Source organism: Nannospalax galili, unplaced genomic scaffold, assembly GCF_000622305.1.
Source record: "Nannospalax galili isolate Female #2095 unplaced genomic scaffold, S.galili_v1.0 scaffold393, whole genome shotgun sequence".
NCBI classification, from domain to species: domain Eukaryota; kingdom Metazoa; phylum Chordata; class Mammalia; order Rodentia; family Spalacidae; genus Nannospalax; species Nannospalax galili.
Genome location: NW_008333371.1, coordinates 1,305,432 through 1,329,178, shown reverse-complemented (window position 1 = coordinate 1,329,178; position 23,747 = coordinate 1,305,432). Strand labels below are relative to the sequence as shown.

The 23,747-nt window shown below is 37.2% G+C and overlaps 2 protein-coding genes across 3 annotated transcripts in view; one reads left to right on the top strand and one right to left on the bottom strand.

Moving 5' to 3' along the window:
- The window catches only part of Pcsk1 (proprotein convertase subtilisin/kexin type 1), a 46,526-nt gene extending 33,370 nt beyond the window's left edge, over positions 1 to 13,156 (top strand). Inside the window, exons 9-13 of one of the 2 annotated variants that reach the window (XM_029561071.1) lie at positions 2,570 to 2,803; positions 3,948 to 4,105; positions 5,640 to 5,773; positions 7,622 to 7,783; positions 9,727 to 13,156. In XM_029561071.1, the coding sequence (XP_029416931.1) occupies positions 2,570 to 2,803; positions 3,948 to 4,105; positions 5,640 to 5,773; positions 7,622 to 7,783; positions 9,727 to 10,101 (1,063 nt within the window). In that variant the 3' untranslated portion in view covers positions 10,102 to 13,156. The remainder of the gene's footprint in view (positions 1 to 2,569; positions 2,804 to 3,947; positions 4,106 to 5,639; positions 5,774 to 7,621; positions 7,784 to 9,726) is intronic. The other variant, XM_008827977.3, reaches the window with a different exon arrangement.
- Positions 13,157 to 19,419: 6,263 nt separating this feature from the next.
- Positions 19,420 to 19,613, bottom strand: LOC115069440 (enhancer of rudimentary homolog). Its single transcript, XM_029561058.1, is given in 2 exon segments — positions 19,420 to 19,523; positions 19,526 to 19,613. Coding segments are annotated over 2 exon segments (192 nt in total).
- Positions 19,614 to 23,747: the final 4,134 nt, after the last annotated feature.

Sequence of the window (23,747 nt, the reverse complement as noted above, 5' to 3'; positions counted from 1 at the left end):
TGCACCAGGGCTAGTTCAGTGGTGGGTGGCTTTCCTTGTAGGCCTGTCAACAAAAACCTTTGTAATTGCCTATGGTTGGATCTGGAAGATCACACAGGGGTCTTTAACCATGAACCAAACTCCCCAATGTTCAGGAATGTATACTGCCTTTCTTGTACTCAGCGACTTGTTTAACCAATACATGCTTGACTCTGGGGAAAAGGCAGCAAATTGAGCTATATTTCCCTAGTGATTACTCTGCAGCCTCATGGTAAGATTGGCATCTTGAAGAATGAGCATTATTTCTTAATTAATGCTTGATTTGACTTGAGGGAAGTAAATTCAGGTCTCAAAGGCAAGAAAAAGCTTAAGGTCTTGGAGCAATCTAATGACTTATAATAGCAATAAGCTTTGAAATTCTATCAGGCTATTTAATATAGATAGACATCTTCAATTAGTCAACCAAGCAACATTTATTTACTCACATATACTTTTTCTTAAATATTTCAAATTACATTATTTTATGTGTGTATGTATGTGTGGGCATGCATATACAGTGGTAGACAGACATGTGAAGGTCAAAGGATAACGTGTGGGAGTCAGTTTTCTCCTTCCATCATGTGGGTCCTGGGGATAGAACTCAGGTCAACAGGTTTGGCAGCAGGAACCCTACACTCTGAACAATCTTGCTGGTCACTCACATATAATCGTCTGCCTAGCATTCTTCTGTGTGTTTGCATCAGGGAAGAAGATAAGTTCTCACTCCTCCTTATGGCTGGCTAGCTAGGGAGACAGACAATAAGACACAAACCAAATGGGTTGTCCGGTATATAATAAAGTGATAAATGTGATGGAAAAAGAAAAGCTGTAGCAAGATGTGAGCTCTGGGAGCATGTGGGGAGAATTAAAACCCTCAATAGAGGGCTGGCGAGATTGCTCAGTGGTTAAGAGCACTGGCTGTTTTTGCAGAAGATCTGGATTTGAATCCCAACACCCACATGGCAGCTAACAACTGTCCTTAACTCCAGTTCTAGGGGATCCAATGGCCTCTTCTGTCTTCCATAGGCATTGCACAACACAGGTACACTTAACTACGTGCAGGCAATACATGAATACACATAAAATAAAATAAAATCCTCAATAGGGTGATCAACACTCTAATAGTGATAGGGTCCCATTATACTTTAATAAAATGATACATATGAATATTATATATTACATGTGTAATACTTAATCCTATATATCATATAAATAATACTTAATCCTTTTAATCTACAAGTTATGCATGTTGTTGACAAATTAACCGTATTTAAACTTCTGATTTTACCATTTTGTTGCTCAGTAGTCTACAATGATTCCCACTGCCCAAAGGATAAAGGGCAAACTCGCTTTGTGACATTCAGCATCATCGTCAGTCCTTTGGCTCAGTACTCTGCCCTGTCTTTTCCCTCCCTAACAGACCAGGCTGCAGTCTGGCCACATCTGTCCTTACCTGCCTTTTTGCTTCTACTCTAGTTACTATACACTCCCTTTTAGTATTCCTACCAGCCCTTCAAAGTTCATCCAATAGATTTCCTTCCAGCAAATTCTTTATACCCCATGGGCATTCTTTCTCCAAGTTCTCATGATACATTAGGTTATAGCTACAACATTCAGCAGACCTAGTTTTAAAAAAGAGTTTTCACTGCATTGTAAGTTTTTTAAGGACCAGAACCACCTCCTTGAATACTCTAATAATATTCAGTATAATGCCTTGTGAAAGCAATCTCATGAAGCCCTTTCTTGATCATTTTGATATATTGTCACCCCTCAATATCTGCCAAGGATCATGTCTAGGACTTCCTGCATATACAAAGCTCTATGGATGCTCAAAACTCTTACATTAAATGGTGTAGTAATTATAAAAAACCTATATACATCTCATTTATTTTAAGCAATTTACAAATTACTTATAATGCCTAATACAATGTAAATACTATGTTATATTGTACTTTCAGGGAATGTGACAAGAGAAAAAGTATGTGCACGTTAGCATAGATGCAATGTTTTTCATTTCAAATATTTTTGATTCAAGGTTGGCTAAATCCTAAGAATGTGGAACTCATGGGTATAGAGGACTGACCACATACAGAAAACATACAAAATGTGTTTGGGTAGATTGCTATCCCATGTTTAATATCTGATTCTTCCTATAACAAAAATCAAGGCTTCATCTGAGGTTCATAATTCTGAAAATGGTAAGGCATGTCATACACAGGATAAGACTGCAAGACACAAACAAAGTTTTACATGACAACAAAGGAAGTTTTGTCATGAAATTTTTTGCTCCAGATAAATGTACATAATTACATATGAGGATCGAAACTTCACACCTCTACAGTGCTGAGGATTGAATGTTATTGGTAGTAATAGTTTAACTTACATGCTGTAGGTGAGAATTTCCAGTATTGTATTTTAAATTCTAAATAAACACAGCATTAGACAACAGAATGATAGAATTACAAAGGGCGCTTAGTAATCCCAGAATGGAGATGCTTAGTTTTAGCACTTGGTTTTCCAAGGCTGCTTCATTTTGTCACTTTCCCTCCAGCCCAAATCTCACATGGCGAGATATGCAGCACTTGGTGGTCTGGACCTCTGAGTATGACCCATTGGCCAGTAACCCTGGGTGGAAGAAGAATGGAGCAGGCTTGATGGTGAACAGTCGATTTGGATTTGGCTTGCTAAATGCTAAAGCTCTGGTGGATTTAGCTGACCCTGGAACCTGGAGCAGTGTACCCGAGAAGAGAGAATGTGTTGTAAAAGACAATGACTTTGAGCCCAGGTAAGTGTCTCGAAGAATTGTAAACAAACATGTATGTGCCCAAAGCACAGTTTGCTTAAGGTGTTTGCCATTCTACCTATTTTTTTCCTCATATTTTCTCTTCTGAAATAGACCGAGATGGAGTTACTATGCAGTTCTCTCCATAGGAAATCATGGAGAAGCCAAAGGTTTATTAGTCACGCTAGCATATTTGCATTTTTTTCCTTGCAGATTACTTACTACACCACATAAAGTCTAAGATGTATCATTGTTTTATTTACCACTAAGACAAAACATTGTCAATGATGACCAACCAATGATCAAATTCATTTTATAAATGTATTGATGAAATTCTGGGGCTAGAGAGATGGCTCAGTGATTAAGAGCATTGACTGCTCTTGCAGAGGACCCAGGTTTGATTCCCATCACCCACATGGCAGTTAACAACTGTCTGTAACTCCAGTTCCAGGGGATCCAACGCTTTCTTCTGACTTCCATGAGCATTGCACAGCACGGATGCACTTACACACATGCAGGCAATGCACTCATCCATGTTAAAAATAAAATAAATAAAATATAAAAGAATAAAGAAAATATTTATTTATTAAAAGTATTGATGAAATTCAATCCTTGCCAAAAAGTGCTTCCCAAAAGTCTTACCTTGTGCTACAAAGTGATGTCATGCATGTATTTTCTTTCAAGTAGGGCTCTTTCTCTGACAGCTCTACACAGACCACCTGTGGCTCACCATATCTGCCCAGTGAGGCAGAATCTGCTATGACTGCTGTGTTGTTTCCATCAAGGCACCCATACTGATACACAAAATTCCAGAGCCAGGGAGGCCTGGGAATGTGTCTTAGGAAGGTCTTCTACATGAACTATTTTTTTCTTGAAGATTTTTTAACCTAGTAATAAACCGCTTTTGATGCATTCAAGACAAATAAGCCTAAATTTCATTCTATAGCAAGAAGTGTCATATTTATGTTCCTTATCATTTTCTTACACAGTAAATCCATCTTCTGCTAACCCTGAAATGAATTATACTCATAACAGAGGGTGACAATAAGCTTAACTGGGTATCTAGTCAAGACCATATACCCTTGTGCATAAAATGGGTGAAGGAAGAGATACATTTTATTCAATGCTGATTCTCTAATGTATTTAGAGCCCTGAAAGCTAATGGAGAAGTTATCATTGAAATTCCAACAAGAGCTTGTGAAGGACAAGAAAATGCTATCAAGTCCCTGGAGCATGTGCAATTTGAAGCAACCATTGAATATTCCCGTAGAGGAGACCTTCACGTCACACTCACTTCAGCTGCTGGTAAACTTAAATAACAACCACAAAACATCAATGATTGTTTCTGTTTATTCATAGAACTAAGTCTCCCAGTAGGTATTACAAGTCTTTAAAACATGATTTTTTTTCCTGATCTTAGATTTCTTCTTCCCTGCTTATTTCCCCTGGTCCTCAGATAGGCAAAGAATGTGAACTGTTCAAGTAATATTAACGAATAACTTTTCTGAAGTCATGTGTTTTCGAACTATGTTCACTTTCCCAGGTTAATAACCTACCATTCTCTTAGTCAACAGGTTAGTGGAAGTTATTCTGATAACTATCAGACTTAACGATATGCCTGGAACATTGAAAGAACCAGTTGAAAACCTAAGAATTGTGACCCATAGATTTGAGAATAGTAGCGAAATCTTCACAGTGATATGATTAAGGCCATAGGAACCAATGTAGAGACTTACCCTTTTTCTAAGCGAGTCCTAGCTAAGATAAGCTAAGGTATGCTGAATCATAAATCATAGTTCAACCAGGAATTGTCCCAGTATATTTACATATTTTGATGGCCCCGTGATATGGCTCAGTGAGTAAAGGTACCTGTTGCCAATCCCAATGATCTGAGGTCAGTCCCTGGACCCACATGCTGTAAGGAGAGAACTGACTCCCGAAAGTTGTCCTCTGACCTCCACATGTGTGCTATAGTGTGTGCCCACATACAACAAATAAATAAAAATATAACATACAAATTTTCTACTAAATATTCTAAGATTTGCTAATAGAATAATAGCAAATAATTTCTACAGATGGTAAAGAAAGATGAGCTACCTCTATGATCTCCTAGCATACAAATTCCTAGAGCTTTTTAGGGTCTATTAACTTTTAAGGTATGGGTCCTAGATGCCTCGGAATTTGTCTGATATACAAGTGAGAGTACCTCTTCCCCACAGGTAGACCTATAGTTCACTTTATCCTTTTATACATAATCCAACATTATTTATTGATCTATAGAGGGCTTGGACTTGAAATTTTAAAGTTGCTTCTTCTATTACTAGATTTTATGTAAGAGATTACTAAGTTATTAAATTTTTTAATTAAACTGTTAATGATAATAAATAATTAAGTAGTTCAATTCAATTGGTTTTTATGTTTACAGTAGATTATAGATTCAAACATCTATTAAATTCAGTATTTTCTTTTATATTTCAAAATTAGAGTTCTACTAAAATATATTTTATGACTTTGACTCCCCTCACCAACATAATTTGTAAATATAGTTCTCAGTTCTCCTTAGTCAATTAAACCTTAACATATTCATCTTCCATTTATTAATAAATAAATAAAACAATATTTATTAAAAATTATTATATGCAAGGCAATGTGGTAAATATTATGAATGAAATATCAGTTTTGTTCTGTATATGTGCCTACCCTGGTCTTAAGCTAGAAGAGAACATTCAAAGGACTAATCTCTTCACCCTTCATTCCTACTTATTAGTTTCTAGAGAGAATCCTGTTGTCAGAACTGTTAGATTAGGACCACTAACTTCTATTTGTTGCATGAAAATAGGAACCAGCACCGTACTGTTGGCTGAAAGGGAGCGAGATACATCCCCTAATGGCTTTAAGAACTGGGACTTCATGTCTGTTCACACATGGGGAGAGAATCCTATTGGCACCTGGACTTTGAGAATCACAGACATGGTAAGCATGAATGAGAAGACAAGGAAACCCAAGCTCATTTTAAGACACTTTGAAGTCTTTTTAAAGGTTGATGACATCATTAATAAGGGTTTTTAATGAACTTGACCTGACCACTCCTTAGTAGAAGAGAAAGTATAGTGTTTCCAGCCCTGCCCACTTGGTTATACAGATAAGAATTTTAAGAGACTATTAAACACCAGCCATACTATAAGGGAGGAGGAAAAGTATGCTGACAAGGAGTTCCTGTGTCTAAGTGCAGACAGCTACATGACTTGCAGCCTCTAGAATCAGCTGTAGTCACAAAGGCGGGCATGTGCTCATACCAGCTTTGTTGTGATATTCTGCTGGAGTTCTATGAAGCCAGTCTTAGAACTGTTCTGTTCTTACTTAGATGTAGCTTCTTGTTTCATATTAAATACGTTATCTTATTTAATATTATCGGGATTTTTTCTACTTTTAGTGACAAAAATCCCCTAGAGCAGTTTTTTTGTTTTGTTTTCCTTTGGTTGGGGGGGAGGCAGGGGTAATCACTTTTGCTTTTTAGAGCTCACACGATACTCAAAAAACTTTAGATTTGACCCATTCCAGACTTTAGGTTTGGGGAATTAGAGAGTGTTTAATTGATAAAGCCTGTATAAAGTACTCCTAAACCTGAAATATTTGGAAATCAGAAACACTTCTGAGTCCCAATGGCTCTGCAAACAGTGCTAACACTCTTTTACAACCTTTAAAATACTACCTTGCAGGAATGAGGTGGCAGGGCTGTGTCTAACATGAACCCAAATACAGCCCAATTATGTTTGCATTATTTCCCTGACATTCTCAGAGGGTAAGAATGCAAATGAATTGTGTTCCTGCTCTGTATTTTGAGAGAAAAGTGTAAAGGTCAGCAGTATAGATGTCATTGACTAGATAACTTTTAAAAAAGAAATTACCTTAATTTTCTAAAGATGTCAATTAAATTAATGCAAATTATACAGTTGCTACCTTTTTTCTCTGAGCATAACATCTAACAATTGCTAAAGTAAAGCCAGTAAGATGACACCGTAAGGAAGCTTAAGAACCTGAGTTTGATTCCTCGTACTCCCACAAGTTGTCTCTGATCTCCACACTTGCACCTTTGTACATCATGCATGCTCACACACATCTACAAATAAATAAATAAACCTAAAAAAATGCTAAAGTGGTAGTTTAGAAATATAGGCTGTCAACAAGTTCTGTTCTAATAGGGAGAAAAAAAGTGTTTTTACTTGGTGGTCTTATTCTTTAGCTCAATTTCATTAGCAGGAAACTCAGAGAACATATTTACCCAATGGCTCTATTTCATATGAAGTCCTTAAAGTTTCTCTCTACACTCTTAGATTTTTAATTTTTAGATATTTCAGAGATAGTCAACTTTTCAAGAACATAATCAATGTGATGGATTAGATTTCTGTCAGAGTTCTTCTTTCTTAACTAGATACCTGATTATGAAGCAATTCATTTTTTTTCAAATTTGATACCTTTTATTTTACACAAGAAAAAAAGGGAAAAATTTCAAATTACAATGCTTCTTTCCCCAGAGCAATTTTTTAAAATTTTTTTTTACAATTAAAGTTACAGTTTTAACAATATACAGAATGTTACAGTAATTCAGATTTTTTGGCATAATGATTACAGATTTGACAAATACATTTTAAACAAAATGTCATTTTTTACTAGAAGGAATCCACTTTCAAATGAGTTTTGGACATGGATGTACAACCTCTTAAAATTAGATTTTAACTCTGAAATTCTTTTTTTGACAACCTAAATGAATTTGTTTTATATTCGGAACACAAGCTAAAACCTGTATACTTTTTTGTCCAGTCTGGAAGAATACAAAATGAAGGGAGGATCGTGAACTGGAAACTGATTTTGCATGGGACCTCTTCTCAGCCAGAGCATATGAAGCAGCCTCGTGTGTACACGTCCTACAACACTGTCCAGAATGACAGGAGAGGAGTGGAAAAGATGGTGGATGTTGTGGAGGTCTGTATGGCTGTTCTAGGCATGCTCTCTCTTGAACAGTAGTAAACAAGGAACAAGTGAAGGTGTGTTTAACTTTTAGAGAAGGACGCATTCATATGCCTAGGGAGAAAGGGAGTATTAATGACAAACTTGATTTCCAATTGGATAAAACTTTTTTCTTTTGTTCTTTAACCTAAAATTTATAGTTAAAATTGATGATCTCAAAATTATTAAATTCCATAACATGAATTTTTCCATTTATGACAACTTATAAGTAAAGCTGTTTTTTACATAGTCATGTATACCTATTATAATATATTGGATGGTATTGTATTATAGTACAATTGGATTTTAAGCACGTTCTATGTTGTCTCATTTTAACTGTAATCTTTGTAACCTAGAAAGAACAGACATTACAAGAAAGGAAATTAAGTTTAGGCAGCCAAGCCATTGTAGGTTTCTCTCTACTAATCTCTGTGAAGCAATGGAAACTTAACTGACATGCCTTGGCATTACAACTTCTCCAGAAAACTTCAAAAGATAGGTAAAGTAAGCTGTTCATACTCCTGGTATAGGAGTTGCTGGCGTTCCCTTTTTCAGTTACTATGAAGAAACCACATCTGCCTCCCCATACTACCAGCATCTAACAGTGCCTCAGATATAGGAAGGTTTTCAAGATTTCTGGAAGGCTCTATCCTGAATAGGTCTGTCTCTATCCTGGATGTTTTAGAAGATTTAGAGACACAGTATTTACTTGACAAACTTATAAAGTAGCTGTGAGAAGGCCCCAGCCAGGATTCTGGCCCCATTTATATTCTATTGGGCAGCTTCCCTCCAGGACTGCAGCCAGAGGCATCTTCACAGTGCCTAGTGCAAATTCACAATGTGAGTGTTTCTCCTTTTGAGGTAACCTTAGAGTTATTAACAGGACTTTTCTTATTAAATACTGAAATATGGTTGCCTTTCATATCTCTGGATTCTGCATTCTCTTTTTTTTCTTTTAATTTGATGTGTATGAGTATATTGCCTACATGTCTATAATTGCACCCATGTTGTGCAGTGTCTGCGGAGGTCAGAAGACCCTAGAACTGGAGTTATAGACACATGCTAGCTGCCATGCAGATGCTGGGAACCGAACCTGGGTCCTCTGCAAGAGCAGCCAGTGCTCTTAACCACTGAGCCACCTCTCCAGCCCTGGATTTTTAAAAAATTGCCTCTGTAATAAACAAGTAAAGACGTTCACTTTCCTGTCTCCATTCCCTTAAATAATGCAGTATCTACATAACATTTATGTTGTGTTAGGCATTACAAGTAATCTACAGGTGACAATGTATACTGGAGGGTGTATGGGTCATATAAAAATACTTTCCATTCTACAAAAATCAAAAATGAGTTGAACATCCACAGATTTTGGTATTATGGAAGGTCCTAGAAAAATTGTGCTTCCATAATGGTTGACAATGAGCCACTTCTCAGATCTCCCCAGTTCTTGGCCCACTATGTCTCTCCCCTAGGACCGTCTTATAATTCAGTAACTTCTGACAAGAACAAGAGCCCTCTAAGAAGCTGCTCCTACATACAACAACCAATGATCTTAGAAATGAGCTGTTAAATATTTAATATCATTTCCCCAAATGGATTCCCCTCTAGCAGGCAAGCAAGTGAAGGAAAACAGCATACTGAATACACACTTGCATAGTCTTAGTCTTCAAAAACTGTTAGAAAAGGCAATGTTCTGTTTCCTATTTTATAGCTGAAATACAGGAAGATCAAAAAGGCTGTCAAAGGCAAATCAGTAAGTGGGAAAAAGAAGTTGAAACACAACCCCCATATAACTCCAAGCCTTGTACGTGTCCAAATTGCCTCTCAAGGGGCCTGTAGTGGGCTTGTGTTAGGACTGCAGCTAGCTTGCCTAGCTGCAAATAATGAGATTTCCCCTTTGTTGGTGGCATTCTGTGTTTTAGGAGCAACCCACACAGAAGCTGAACGACAATCTACTGGTGTCCAAAAGCCCCAGCAGCAGCGGTATGGGGAGCAGAAGAGATGAGCTGGCAGGAGGGGCACCTTCAGAGGCCATGCTGCGACTCCTGCAAAGTGCTTTTAGCAAAAACTCACCTCCAAAGCAATCACCAAAGAAGTCTCCAAGTGCAAAGCTCAACATCCCTTATGAAAATTTCTATGAAGCACTGGAAAAACTGAACAAACCCTCCCAACTTAAGGACTCTGAAGACAATCTGTATAGCGACTATGTTGATGTTTTCTATAACACAAAACCTTATAAACACAGAGATGACCGGCTGCTCCAAGCTCTAGTGGACATTCTGAATGAGGAAAATTAAATGAAGTGTGTGGTCCCAAGTTGGAAATATTCATGCATCCTCCTTTCCTTAGATTTTCCCATGTCTGGAGTGGTTGTTTTGTTATTAATCCCTATGCTTGTAATTTCCTTCCTACTAATTATACTTTTTTCTCCTTAAGCTATATATTCGAAAGGGAAGAGCTCTACTAGGAAAGACAACTTGAAGAATTGATCACAGTGTTTTAAAAACACGTCTTCCCTCCCTGTGCAAGTGAAGCAATTTCTTTCTGAAGTCACAGTTGACATACAGCCACATGATCCATTAAAATGTCTTCCCTGAGTCTGCCCACACTGTAACTCACAAGGGGAAAACCTGAGAGCTGCATTACTTTGAAAAAAGTAATCTGAAAAGATGAGGGAGGGAAAATTGCATTTACATCTTGTTCCCTATTGTGGCCACGGGGCTTTTTGAATGTTGATGACAAGGAAGCATTCAGAAAGTTTCTAATGAATAAGTTCAAAATTAGGCCAATACCCCAGGCCTTTCTACCCCAAATGTTGCTCATTCTGGAACTGATAATCTGACCATTTTAGGGGGAAAATAAACTATATTACTTAGATCTAGAAATGTACCTTGAAATTTGCATTATTTAGAATGTTCTAGAACAGTCCTCTTGCTTGGTGTGCCACATAGAGGTCTCTTTTGATCTACAGGTGGCCATGACTCGCATTGTATCACCTGGTCTTCTGTTTTCCCTTCTGCCTTGTACATCTTTCTGAGCGAAAACCTAAGTATTGAAAGAACCAATTTATACCATTTTCTCAGAGCAAACCTATGCTTGGGGCTTGGCAAATTTCTAGTCATTAATTTGTTTAATAATAGGCAGTTACTCAATATGGAGAACCAATATAATCATAGGTAAAATGCTAGTAAAGGGGAGAACCAATGATAGGGTTTTTTAAAGTTGTGATCCTTAGGATAGGTTCTTCTGGCTCTTTGGAAGTAAGCATTCATTCCTGGACCCTGCAGGGTCTTCTCCAATCTTACAGAGAATAGTATCCAAATTCTTCCTTGCTCACATGTTTCAAACCAGAAGACATAGACGGGCAGTCCAACTGCCTCATTTGATCTTCTTAGAGTTATGAAGAATGTTTTAAAAATGTGAAGGATTATTAAACATTTGATATTTCCCATAAAGCCTGTTTCTCAGAACCATCTTCCCTTTGACAAGGGCTGACTGCAGCTGAGTAGCACTGGCCCATTTAGATCTGAAGTCCAGGCCTCCCTTACACTGACCACCCTTTTAATTTCTTCTCAGAATCTGATAGGCATTTCCCTGTTTTATTATCATATGTTAATTGTAGGAAATAAGGTTTCATCATGACATTCTCATACATGTATATATGATGTATTTAGATCAAACATGTCCCCCATTAGCCTCTCTTCACTCCCGGCTTGTCCTCTTTCTTGTCACAACTGGTCTCTCTTCTAATGTCATGCATTTTTGTTTCACCTAGGTGCCACATATAAGAGAAAACAAATGATATTTGTCTTCTTAAGCATGCGATTTTACCCACTCTGCACTAAATGAATGTGTACTAAGTGTAAATGCATTAGGAAAAAGAATATTCTCAATTACTTCCAAGCAGAGTTTGTCATTAATAATTGAGTTTGCTATGATCTAGTTAATTTGTTGCATTTATAAGCAAAAAGAGTACTTTGGACTCTGAAAATATGTCTGAAATCTTGTTTAACATATTCCTTTAATCTTATCTCACCTGGATGTTCATTTCTACTATTCATTAACTGCCATCTCCTACTTCCTCCTCTCAAAATACAGTGCTAGTAGTCCCCAACTGAGCTGCTGATTGTAAAACCTCCACAAAGTTTGAGCACTATAAGCCACCCCCAACACTGAACTAAATCAGAAAGACAGCTAATTTGCTTTTGCTTGAAGTGAGGCTGGTAAGACAGATGTTCACTTCCAGTTCTACCACTTGAATTTGTGCAGAATGAGGCTCTCTCCAGAGCTACACCGCTTAGCAGATGCTCTCTTAGAACACTTGCAGTATCTCTCTATCGGTCCTTGAAGGTTTTATATGTTGCTTGATATAAGATGTTAAATAGAATTTTCTAGATTATAGTGCATTAGCTGGGCATGGTGGTGCACACCTTTCATTCCAGCCCTCAACAGAGGCAAGTAGATCTCTGTAAATTCAAGGGCCAGCCTATTCTACATAGTGAGTTCCAGGCCAGTCAAGGCTGCGTAGTGAGACCCTGTTTCAAAAAACCAAAACAAACCAAACAAAAAATGTAGCACATTACAAAGTATTAAAACTGAAAAGTTATTATATTAAATTTCAACTAAATAAAAAAACTAAGGCCTAGAGAGTCCAATTAATGAGTGATAAAAAGTGAAGGACTTGAAGGTCAACCTCCTCCTCTCCTAGTCCTTATCTTGTTCTAAATATACAGAGTTTCCTTTAGCCCTTTCTAATGCTGTCTTTTCCCTGTAAGAACCCCAACCAACTCATAGGTTATAGCCAAAGGTTCACTCTAGAGAAGCTTTAATATTTAGATAATATCATGCCGAATGTTTCCAACCTGGAGTATATTGTTTAGACATAAAGTATTTTTGTCAGTTTTTCTTAGTGCTTGTGTGGATTTTTGTGAAAATGTTAAAAAGGAAAATTATATAATATTTCCTTCAGAATTTTAAGCTATATTTTCTTTATAGGTATTTATAATGTACCAACGCTTTTATCAAACAGAATTTTAAAAGGCATAATAATTATATTAAAGAACCAAACGTTTTCCTGAAAATAAGAAAGTTTCATCCAATAAAATATTTTTTGAAAAGCATGTTCCTCCATTAATGGAAAAAAAATTTATGTACTTATGTATTTGTTGTGCTATTAAAAGTGATGTTTGTCTAATATCCTAATATAGTGTATAACAGAGTCTAACATGTGGGCTTAGAATTCTTAAGGGAACTCCTACATTACACATTTGATGTATTAACAAGAATATGTATATTATGATTATAAATCAGAAGAATAAATGGTTTCTCACTAAGTCAAAATGAACAAGCTCCTGTTTCCAAACAAACAAAAAAGGTCTCTCTGTTTCTCCCAATGTGTTCCCCGTATGAACTTTAGAAAAGTAGAACATTTACATTAAAAAGGCTAATTAATTTATTGTTAGGAAGACAGGCTTTCTAGATGGCAAACTAAGAATCAACTTCAATAGGCATGCTTCATTTTCCTTCCCAGACCAGGGTTTCACCCTCACAACACAAAGTTGTGTGACTGAGCCTTAACTGAGATGTTCAGGGGAATAAAAGGCAGACCAAACTAAGACTTACTGCCTGAGATAAGTCATTATGACAGTTCAGTAGACTTGACTTTGTTTATAGACCAAAGTACAGCAGCAGTGCAGTGAACGCTTCTTCCCAGAGGTCCCTTTTCAAACCTCCAGTTCTGCCCTCTCCTCTCCTGACAGAGCTCCCACCCTGGAATTTCTACCCACCATCTCAGAATCAGACGTTTTTGTCCCTAAGGATGGTTTTCCCCCAGACACTATCTCCTTCTCGGAAGATTTAATAGAATAATCTTTCAAGAATTTCAGAGGACCTATTCTATCTGGGTTTTAACTTCCTTCTCCAGACATCTACAAAGTTTTCCCATCAGGATAGGTTGTAGACCTGTGTGCTTTCTAGTCAGGATATACAGAAAGATGTTCTGGCACAACTAAGTAGAAAGAAATGATTACTCAGTCAAGAAAATTAACTTATCAGCCCATCTCTTAGTCATCTTCCTCACTTGCTTTATGATAGGGACAAATTCACTGCACAGAGTACAACAGTATTGGCTGTAGATCTCATAATATACATTACATTACCAGACTTGTTCATGCTACACAGCTGCAATGTTTTACCCTTTGATCTGCATCCCCCATGTCCTCAACCGTTCCTTTCCCCATAACAGCAGTTCTGTTCTTTAAACATTGTACTTTTAAAAATTATTTATTTAATAACCACATAATTAGAAGAAGCATTTCATTACAACAGCATTGACATATTCAATGAGTGTTTGCAGAGCTAAGATGCATCTCTTTCAAAATTGGCTATAATTTTTAGGTTTACAGTTGAATTAATACAGTTATCCAATATTGTACTCAGTATAAGCCCTATAAGACATAAAATTGAATGAGGTTTTAACCTTTAAAAAAAATCTCTGTTTTATTTTAAAACATACCGTTTCATACAGAAAAATTCTTTTTCTTTTTTGGTCTTTTTGAGACAGGGTCTCCCTGTAGCCCCAGCTGTCCTGGAACTCACTATGTAGACCAGGCTGGCCTTGAACTCACAGAAATCCACCTGCCTCTGCCTCCCAAGTGCTGGGATTAAAGGCGTGAGCCACTACACCCAGCAGAAAAACTCATTTTTAATGCAATTAACACTTAGATGTTTGCACATGCATCTCTAATCTCCATATATCTGATTATTATTAGTGACAGCCAGTTACTTTCTGAGATCCTTGGCACCTGAGCATGGATATAAAATCATCAAGTAGATTTCAATGGTAATGTTTTTCACATCTACTAATTAACATGAAGCAAATTTTTATGGTTCTTCCACAAATGTAACTTTTATTTATTTATTTATTATTTATTTATTTATTGTGTATGTATTTATCAATTTTTTGTTTGCATTCCATCCAGAACATCCCCCAAAATCTTATTCCTCTATATAACCACATCCCAAGTGGCACCCTCCCAAAGCTCATATACTCTGTCATCCCTGTTACTGTCCACTGTGTTGTCAGTGCCCCCATTGTCAGTGCTCCCAGCCATTCTCCAGTGCATGTCTATATGCTGAGTCTAGTCACCCTATCTAGAGTTCCTCGTTTTAGGAAGATCAGCTCTTCCTCATCTAGCATCAATCAGTTGTCAATATTCCTTTAAATAAGATTAGGGTCTGCTGTTCATTTTCCAAGTTTTATGCTGAGTTATTGTCTGAGAGTCTCTTGGGTCACTCTGGCCAACAACTCAAAGATGGTATCTCCTGTCTGGCATTGTTTCCTGTTATGCAGCTTTTAGCTATACACATGGACTCTTAAAGAATTATATTGATCCCTTTAATCTTTGGTTATACTTTCCTTTTTGGTGTTTAAGACCATGTAGTTGTCCCAGATAAACCAATTTAATTTTACTCTTAAGGTCGTTTAAGGACCTCAGGGGTCACATGGGCTTGGGAGGAGCTCCTGGCTCCTTTATTTCACCAGTTCCATCTATGTGAAGATCACTCAAAGGTCCTTCCTGCTCACTCAACTGTGGCTTCCATCTATGTGAAGATCAGTCAAAGGTCCTTCCTGCTCACTCAACTGCGGCTGGCTTCACTTGGAAGCATGGAGGAAATGTTTCCTCTGTGTTCACCCTCCTCTTTGTAGACTGGACACTGGTTCAAGTACATTTGGTGGGGTCTCCATGGCTCCTTGGTCAAGAGGACAGTGACTCACCACAGTTAAAGGACATTTTCAGAGATGCTCATAGTCCCCTGGAACTTAATCAGCCTTGAGGGGCAAGAAGCAAAAACTGTCCTTTAAGTCCCTCTGAGCAAATTAGTACAGGCCTCAAAGTATAGCCTTAAACATCCAAGAAAGTTAGCTCCACCAGTCTGGTACTTTTTTTGTGGGGGGGAGGTTTTTTTGAGACAAGGTCTCCCTGTAGCCCCAGCCACCATGCCCGGCCAGTCTGGTACTTTTAATTACATGTGCTATGTAGATAAAACTTAGGCAAAGACCAAATGTTCTCATATAAACCTTGACTAGATATATATTATGTTCCTTGAGCTAGTTCTATGTACAATTTGTCAGTAGATTGTTGACCTAATATGGTTCTCTCTGTTTTTTTTTAAGCTAGCTAGGCATTATTTATCTCTCTCATTGTCCAACCCTTCCACCATGGTTTCCCCATTTAAAGTGCCCCCATTGTTCCCATTTCTCACTTAAAAATGGCCTTCTCCTATGGGCCCACCTTTCTTGAGCTCCTTCTTTCCCTTTATCCCCAAGGTTCTTTGTATAAACCTCCCTTCCCCTTCCCTAAAAATAACCTCATTTTAATCCATATCTCCCTTATTAACATGTTTCCTACTGTTCTTCTTTTTCAGGCTCTTCCTTTTCTTTTACCTTCCCAGTTCCTTTTCATTATTCTGGTTCCTGTAGTGATGTTTGGATACATATTCACTTATAAGGATTTGGCGCTAGGTTCCACATAGAAGGGAGAACATGCATCATTTGTTTTTTCTGAGTCTCTGTTACTTCATAACAGTTTCTAGTTCCATACATTTAAATGCAAATTTAATAATTTGATCTTTCTTTACTGCTGAGTAAAACTCCATAGTATAAATGAATCACATTTTCATTATCCACTCATCAGATGAGGGACACTTAGGTTGCTTCCATCTCTTAGCTATTATGAAAAGAGCAGCAACAAACATGAATGTACCAGTGTCTCTGCAATAGGATGAGTTCTTTGGGTATATGCCAAAGAGTGGGGTATAACTGGGTCAAATGGTAGATTCATTTGTAGTTTTTTAAGAGTTCTCCACACTGCTTTTGATAGGAGTTGAACAAGTGCAATCCCACCAGCAATGAATGAGCATTCCCCTTTTCCCACATCCTCTCCAATATTTGGTATCATTTGTTCTCTTGATCTTAGCCAGTCTGACTGGGGTAAGATGAAATATTAATATGGTTTTAATTTACATTTCCCTAATGACTAATGGTATTGAATACCTTTTAAGATACTTCTTAGCCATCTTTATTTCCTCTTTTGAGAACTCTCTGTTCAGTTTCTTAGCCCATCTTTTAATTGGGTTACTTCCTTTTTTGAGTCTTTGTTTTTTGAGTTTGTTATATATTCTGGATGTTAAACCTCTGTCGGACATGTTGCTGGTGAAGATTTTCTCCCATTCTGGGAGTTTTTTCTTCACGTCCTTGGTTACTTCTTTTGATGTCCGCAAGCTTTTTGGTTTACTGAGATCCCATTTGTTGATTCTTGACCTTGTTTCCTGGACAGTTGATGTCCAGTTTAGAAAATCCTTTCCTACACCTATACCTTGTAGGTTATGGCCAATGTTTTCTTCTAACAGTTTCAGAGTTTTAGACTTTACACTGAGGTCTTTGATCCATTTGGAGTTGACTTTTGTACAAGGTGAAAGACAGGGGTTTAATTTCATTCTTCTATAGGTGGAGATCCAGTTTTGCCAGCACCATTTGCTGAACATGCTCTCTTTCCTCCAGTGAATGTTCCTGGCCCCTTTGTAAAATATCAGGTGGCTAAAATCGCATTAACTCATATTTGGGTTTTCAATTTTGTTCCATTGACCTCTGGGTCTATTTTTGTGCCAGTACCATGTTGTTTTTATGACTATAGTTGTTTTTATGACTATAGTTTAAAATCTGGTATAGTAATCACCCCAGCATTGCTCTTAGTGCTCAGGGTTGTTTTGGCTATCTGAAGTCTTTTGTGCTTCCATATGAATCTTAGGATTTATTTTCAAATTCTGTGAAGAGGATCAATGGGGATTTTGATTGGCATTGCATTGACTCTACAAATGGCTTTTGGTAGGATGTTCATTTTTACAATATTAATTCTTCCAATCCATGAGCATGGGAGTTCCTTCCATCTTCTGATGTCTTCCTCAATCTCTTTCTTTAAAGATTTAAAATTTTCATTGTAGAGCTCTTTAACGTCTTTGGTCATGTTTATTCTGAATTTTTTTTTTTTGCAGCTATTGTGAAGGGGAGTGTTTCCATGTACTCCTTCACTGATTGCTTGTTATTGGTATATAGAAAGGCTACAGAATTTTGTAGATTAATTTGGTCATGTTTATTCTGAATTTTTTTTTTTGCAGCTATTGTGAAGGGGAGTGTTTCCATGTACTCTTTCACTGATTGCTTGTTATTGGTATATAGAAAGGCTACAGAATTTTGTAGATTAATTTTGTAACCTGCCATGTTACTGAAAGTATCAATTATTTCTATGAGTTTTCTGGTAGAATTCTTGGCATCTCTTAGATATAATATTATATCATCTGCAAAAGGGGATAATTTGATCTCTTCTTTTCCAATTATTATTCCTTTAATTTCCTTCTCTTATCTTACTGCTCTTATAAGAGTTTCAAGCACTATGTTAAAAAGGAATGGACATAGGGGACAGCCTTGTCTGGTTCCTGATTTCAATGGGAATGCTTCCAGTTTTTCTCCATTTAAATGATGTTGGCTATGGGTTTGTTATATATGGCTTTAATTATGTTGAGGTATGTTCCCTCCAGTCCAATTCCCTCTAGGACTTTGAACATAAATGCATGTTGAATTTTGTCAAAGGCCTTCTCTGCATCTATTGAGATGACCATGTGGTTCTTGCCTTTGAGTCCATTTATATGATTTATGATGTTTATTGACTTATGTATATTGAACCATCCCTGCAACTCTGGAATAAACCTGACTTGATCATGGTGGATGATCTTTTTGATGTTTGTCTATATGCGATTTGCATGTACTTTATTGAGAATTTTTGTATCTATGTTCATTAAAGATATAGGTCTATAGTTCTCTTTTTTGTTGTATCTTTACCTGGCTTTGGTATGAGAGTGATGCTGGCTTCATAGAAGGAATTTGGAAGTTCTCCCTCCATTTCTATCTTTTTGTATAAATTAAGTAGTATTGGATATAGATCTTTAAATGTCTGGTAGAATTCTGCTTTAAATCTATCTGGTCCTGGGCTTTTTTTAGTCAGGAGATTTTGTATTACTTTTTCAATTTCCTTATGTGTTGTGGGTCTGTTTAAGCTGTTAATCTCTTCTTGGTTTAGTTTCTATGGTTCCCATGCTTTTAGATACCTATCCATTTCTTTTAGATTTTCACATTTAGTAGCATATAGATTTTTTTAAACTAAAGAACATTTATTTATTCTTCACTAGACTTTACCCAGAGGACATAACAAAACTGAGTCACCACCCCCCCACACCCCACCTTGAAGGGCTAGTACTGTGGATGTAGTAAAGCAGATATGAACAGTTTCAAGGACCAGAACCAATTTTAACTGACAAAGAACAATTTCTATCTAAATCATCATAAAAATGTTTAAGTAAAAAAAGAGAGAAAGAAAAAGACCAAAGGGGCAATGGAGGTTTCAGATTGAAAAGCTCCCCCATGTTTCCTGTGACACATTCAGTCTTGGCTAGAGTGTAACAAAATGGAGACAGGATTACTATAATACAGAACTTTCACTACAGCACGCTGTACACACCTGTTCCAAGCCCACCCCCAGCCCCTAATGCTTCCAACACAATTATTTCCCAGCCTTTTGGGTCTGCCCACGAAGGAGCACGTAGATCTTCTCTTTGATCCAGTCTTTGTTGTAAGGCTAGTATGTCTGGGTATCAGCTCTGTAACTTCCATGCATTCATTCACAGATTCATAGTCTGCATAAGTTCTGCCTTCTGGCTTCTTGGTAGGCTGTACCATCAAAATGGCGTGAGACATCGTGGGAAATGCTTTGATGCAGACACTGCCAACACCGTGGCACATGAGCTCAGACGCAACGCCGCCCCCATATAGATTTTTAAAGTATTCCCTTATAATGTTCTGGATATTTCTTGTGTCTGTTGTGATGTTTCCCCTTTTATCTCTCTCTTTTTTTTTTTTTAATTTGGAGGTGCTCTTTCTTTCTTTTGGTTAACTGGGCTAAGGGTCTGTCAGTCTTATTTATCTTTTCAAAGAACCAGCTGTTGGATTCTTTGATTCTTTGTATTGCTTTTTTTGTTTCTAGTTCAATAATTTCTGCTCTAATTTTTGTTATTTCTTCTTGTCTGCTGGGTTTGGGTTTCATTTGTTGTTGCTTTTCAAGTGTCTTGAGTTGCAATGTTAAGTCATTTATTTGTGTTCTTCCTGATTTTTGATGTAGGCACTTAGAGCTAAAAATTTCCCTCTAAGGACTGCTCTCAACGTGTCCCAGAGGTTTTGTTGTGTTGTATTGTCCTTTTCATTTAGTTCCAGGAATACTTTTATTTCTTTATTATTTCTCCTTTGATCCATTCATCATTCAGAAGTGTGTTCTTTAACCTCCATGTGTTCATGTAGTTACTAGGGCTTCTTCCGATGTTGATTTTAAGCTTTATTGCATTGTGGTCTGATGGAATGCATGGAATTTTCTCAATCTTCTTTTATTTGTTGAGGCTTGTTTTGAGCCCCAGTATATGGCCAATTTTGGAGAAAGTTTCATGGAGTGCTGAATAGAAAGTATATTCTTTGGTGCTTGGGTGGAATATTCGGTAGATGTCTGTTAGGCCCATTTGATGGATGGTATTGTTTAATTCAGATGTCTCTCTGTTAATTTTCTGTCCTATTGACCTAGCTAATGGAGACAATGGGGTATTGAAGTCCCCTACTATTAATAAGATAGGATTTCTTAAGTCATGTAATACTATTTTTATGAAGTTGGGTACACCAGAGTTTGGTGAATATATATTCATGATTGTAATATCTTCTTGGTAAATTGTTCCTTTGATCAGAATGAAGTGGCCCTCTTTATCTCTTTTGATTTGTTTAAGTTTAAAGTCTATTTTATCAGATATTAGAATTGCAACGCCTGCTTTTTTCTTAGTACCATTCACTTGGTTTACTTTTTTCCATCCTTTCATCTTAAGGTAGTGCCTGTTCTTGAAAGTGAGATGAGTTTCTTGCAGACAACAAAAAGAAGGGTTTTGTTTCTTAATCTATTCAACTCGTCTGTGTCTTTTGACTAGGGAGTTCAGTCCATTGATATTTGAAGTTATTAATGAAAAATGTGTATTGATTCCTGTCATTTTTATTGTTGTTCACATTCTTCGTATAGCTGTGCATTTCCACAGTTACACCTTCATTGAGTTTCTTTCCATAACCCCTTGTGTATAGTTGTTCCTTTCTTCAGCTCTTTGTATTGCTTCAAGAACTCTCTGAAAGGCTGATTTTGTGGACCTGAATTCTTTCAGCCTATTTATGTCATGGAAGATTTTTCTTTCCCCTTTGACTATAATAGAAATTTTGGCTGGCATTTGTGGTCATTTATAACTGGGAATACTTTGGTCCAGGCTCTTCTTGCTTTCATAGTTTGCACTGAAAAGTCAGCTGCAATTCTGATGATTTGTTGTTTTTCTTTTGCAGCTTTCAGCATTCTCTCTTTGTTCTGTACTTTTAGTGTTTTTACTATGATGTGCCGTGCAGAGTTTCTTTTCTGGTCCTGTCTATTTGGTGTTCTATATGCTTCTTGTATTTGTATGGGCATGTCTTTTTTTAATTATGGGAACAAACTACCCCTAGCCACCATTTCACCAACTACCTCCACCCCATTCAGTGCCTTGGAATTTTCATTAGCTCCCTTCAGAGCTTTGGTATAATCTTAGGTGAAGGGATAAAACATGATTGAGATTAAGTTCTCATCATTTAGAGAAAAGTAACTCTTACCAGGGAGAAAATTCTGGTATAAAAAAAAAATCAAGTAATGTTCTGTCACCTTGGATTCTGGCTTACAAATTGTGCACATTGCCCATATGTTGCCACACAATGACATTTTTTAAGTAATACTCCATCAATGGACAGAAAAGGAAGTGACTTTAGACATTTTATGTTCATTACTATTGTCATGCCATTTGCTAGCGAAGCAGAGACCATTTTCCTCGTTTCTTTACCATGTATATAATATCTCCATTGAATAATTACCTGAAGAGAGAACCACGGTTCAGAAGGAATTCTTGGGTTGCTTTTTATTAGTTAAATTTGTTCTTTAACATTTTCATTTATGTATAAAATACATTCTAATTGCTCTCATCTCTCACCCCCCATCAACTCCTGCCTTCCTACAAATTCCTTTCCCAAGTTCATGTCTTTTTATTTGGTTTTGTGACCACCAAGTTTAACCAGGGCTATCTATGTGACCATGTATTTGGAACTATTCCATTACAATGTGATGGACTTGCCAATAAATACATACTGAGGACACTGACTTCTCTTCTCTCAGAACCTTTCAGTAACCAACAGTTCCACAGCAGGGTAAGGCCTCATGAACTGATAACTGTCGACAGGACGAGTACTGTGCAAGCCTGGTGCAGGTAACCACAGAGGCTATGGGTTCCAAGATTGCAATGTCTGTGCTCTGCCCAGAGCTCGGCATTTCTCAGCATTTCTCCCTATATTCCAACTCTCACATTCTTCCTGCCTTGTAGCTTTCCCTAAGCTTTAGAGGAGGTTATGTCTTGCTTAGGACTGAATACTTACCTGTCACTTATTTTCAGCACCTTGAGTAAGTCTCTGCATTTTCTGCCAATCATTGCAAAGAGAGGCTTCTCACATTAGGAATGAGAGAAGCATTTATCTCTGGCTATAAACAGATATTTAGAAAATAGTTTGGGGCTAGGGAGATGGTTAATAGCATTGGTTGCTCTTGCAGAGGACCTTGGTTCAGTTCCTAGCACCCAAATGGCAGCTAACAACTATCCATAATTCCAGTTTCAGAGGATAGGACCCTCTTTTGAGCTCCACAGGCATTGCATGCACATTGTGCCTACAAACACTCATACACTAAAATAAATAAAACTGACAGGCTGAGTAGACAGACACTCCCCAGCTACATCTAACAGTTGAAATGTCATTTATCTGCAGAATAAAATCATAACTGTTACAATGAATTTGCAGTATATAAAATTCAATGTAAAATGAAATGATATATGCATAAATGGTCTCTGCTCTTTTGAAGTTTATTGTTAATCAACCTAGATAGTCATCAAATGATGAATTTATAGTGAAAATTGGTACATGTACACAATGGAATATTAGCTATAAAGAAAAATGAAGTCATGAACTTTACAGGTAAATGAATGGAACTGAAAAAATTATACTGAGTGAGGTAACTCAGGCCCCCAGACCCTGCATTGTCGCTTTTATATGAGAGTCCTAGATTCAATAGTTTGTTTTGTGTGTTTAACGTGGAATATACATAGACGCTAGGAAACTAGAAACAGGCCATTGGTGGGAGATGCATTCAGGAAAAGGGCATAATAGATATAGGCGAAATGAAAGTAGAGAGGGGGAATTCTGGGAACAGGGGTTCAAGCAGGCAGTGGAGAGATGAGGAGGGGAAACAAAGGGCCAGGGGACAGCTCAAGCAAAATTAAGTGTAGGGTAAGCCTTTAAAAAATAAAATGTGCATGAAGAAGCTACTTGGGAACTTATCATCATATAAAACAAGTAAAGGAATGTAAGAGTGGACATTAGAACACATGAAATATGAACAGGAGAGGATGCTGGGAGCTAAAGATGGGGACAGGGATGCAAGAAAACAGGGTAAGGGGTGGTTTGAGAAGACTAAACATGTATGAAAAAGTCTTATGAAAGCCCACTAGCTTATAGGTTAATTAAAATATAATTCTCTTAAAAGGACTTTGAACAGAAGTACTCTACATTAATGAACAGTGCTGCTCCCAGAAGACATGGGCTATTAAATTAAAATCTCAGTGTTAGGCATGGGTTGATTCCTTATGAATTACTGATCAGAGAGGCCTCAAAGGAACCCAAAGCAATACAGACTATTGCCATGGATCTTGGTTGCCCACCACAAGTAGATGATAAGATCCTATTGCTGAA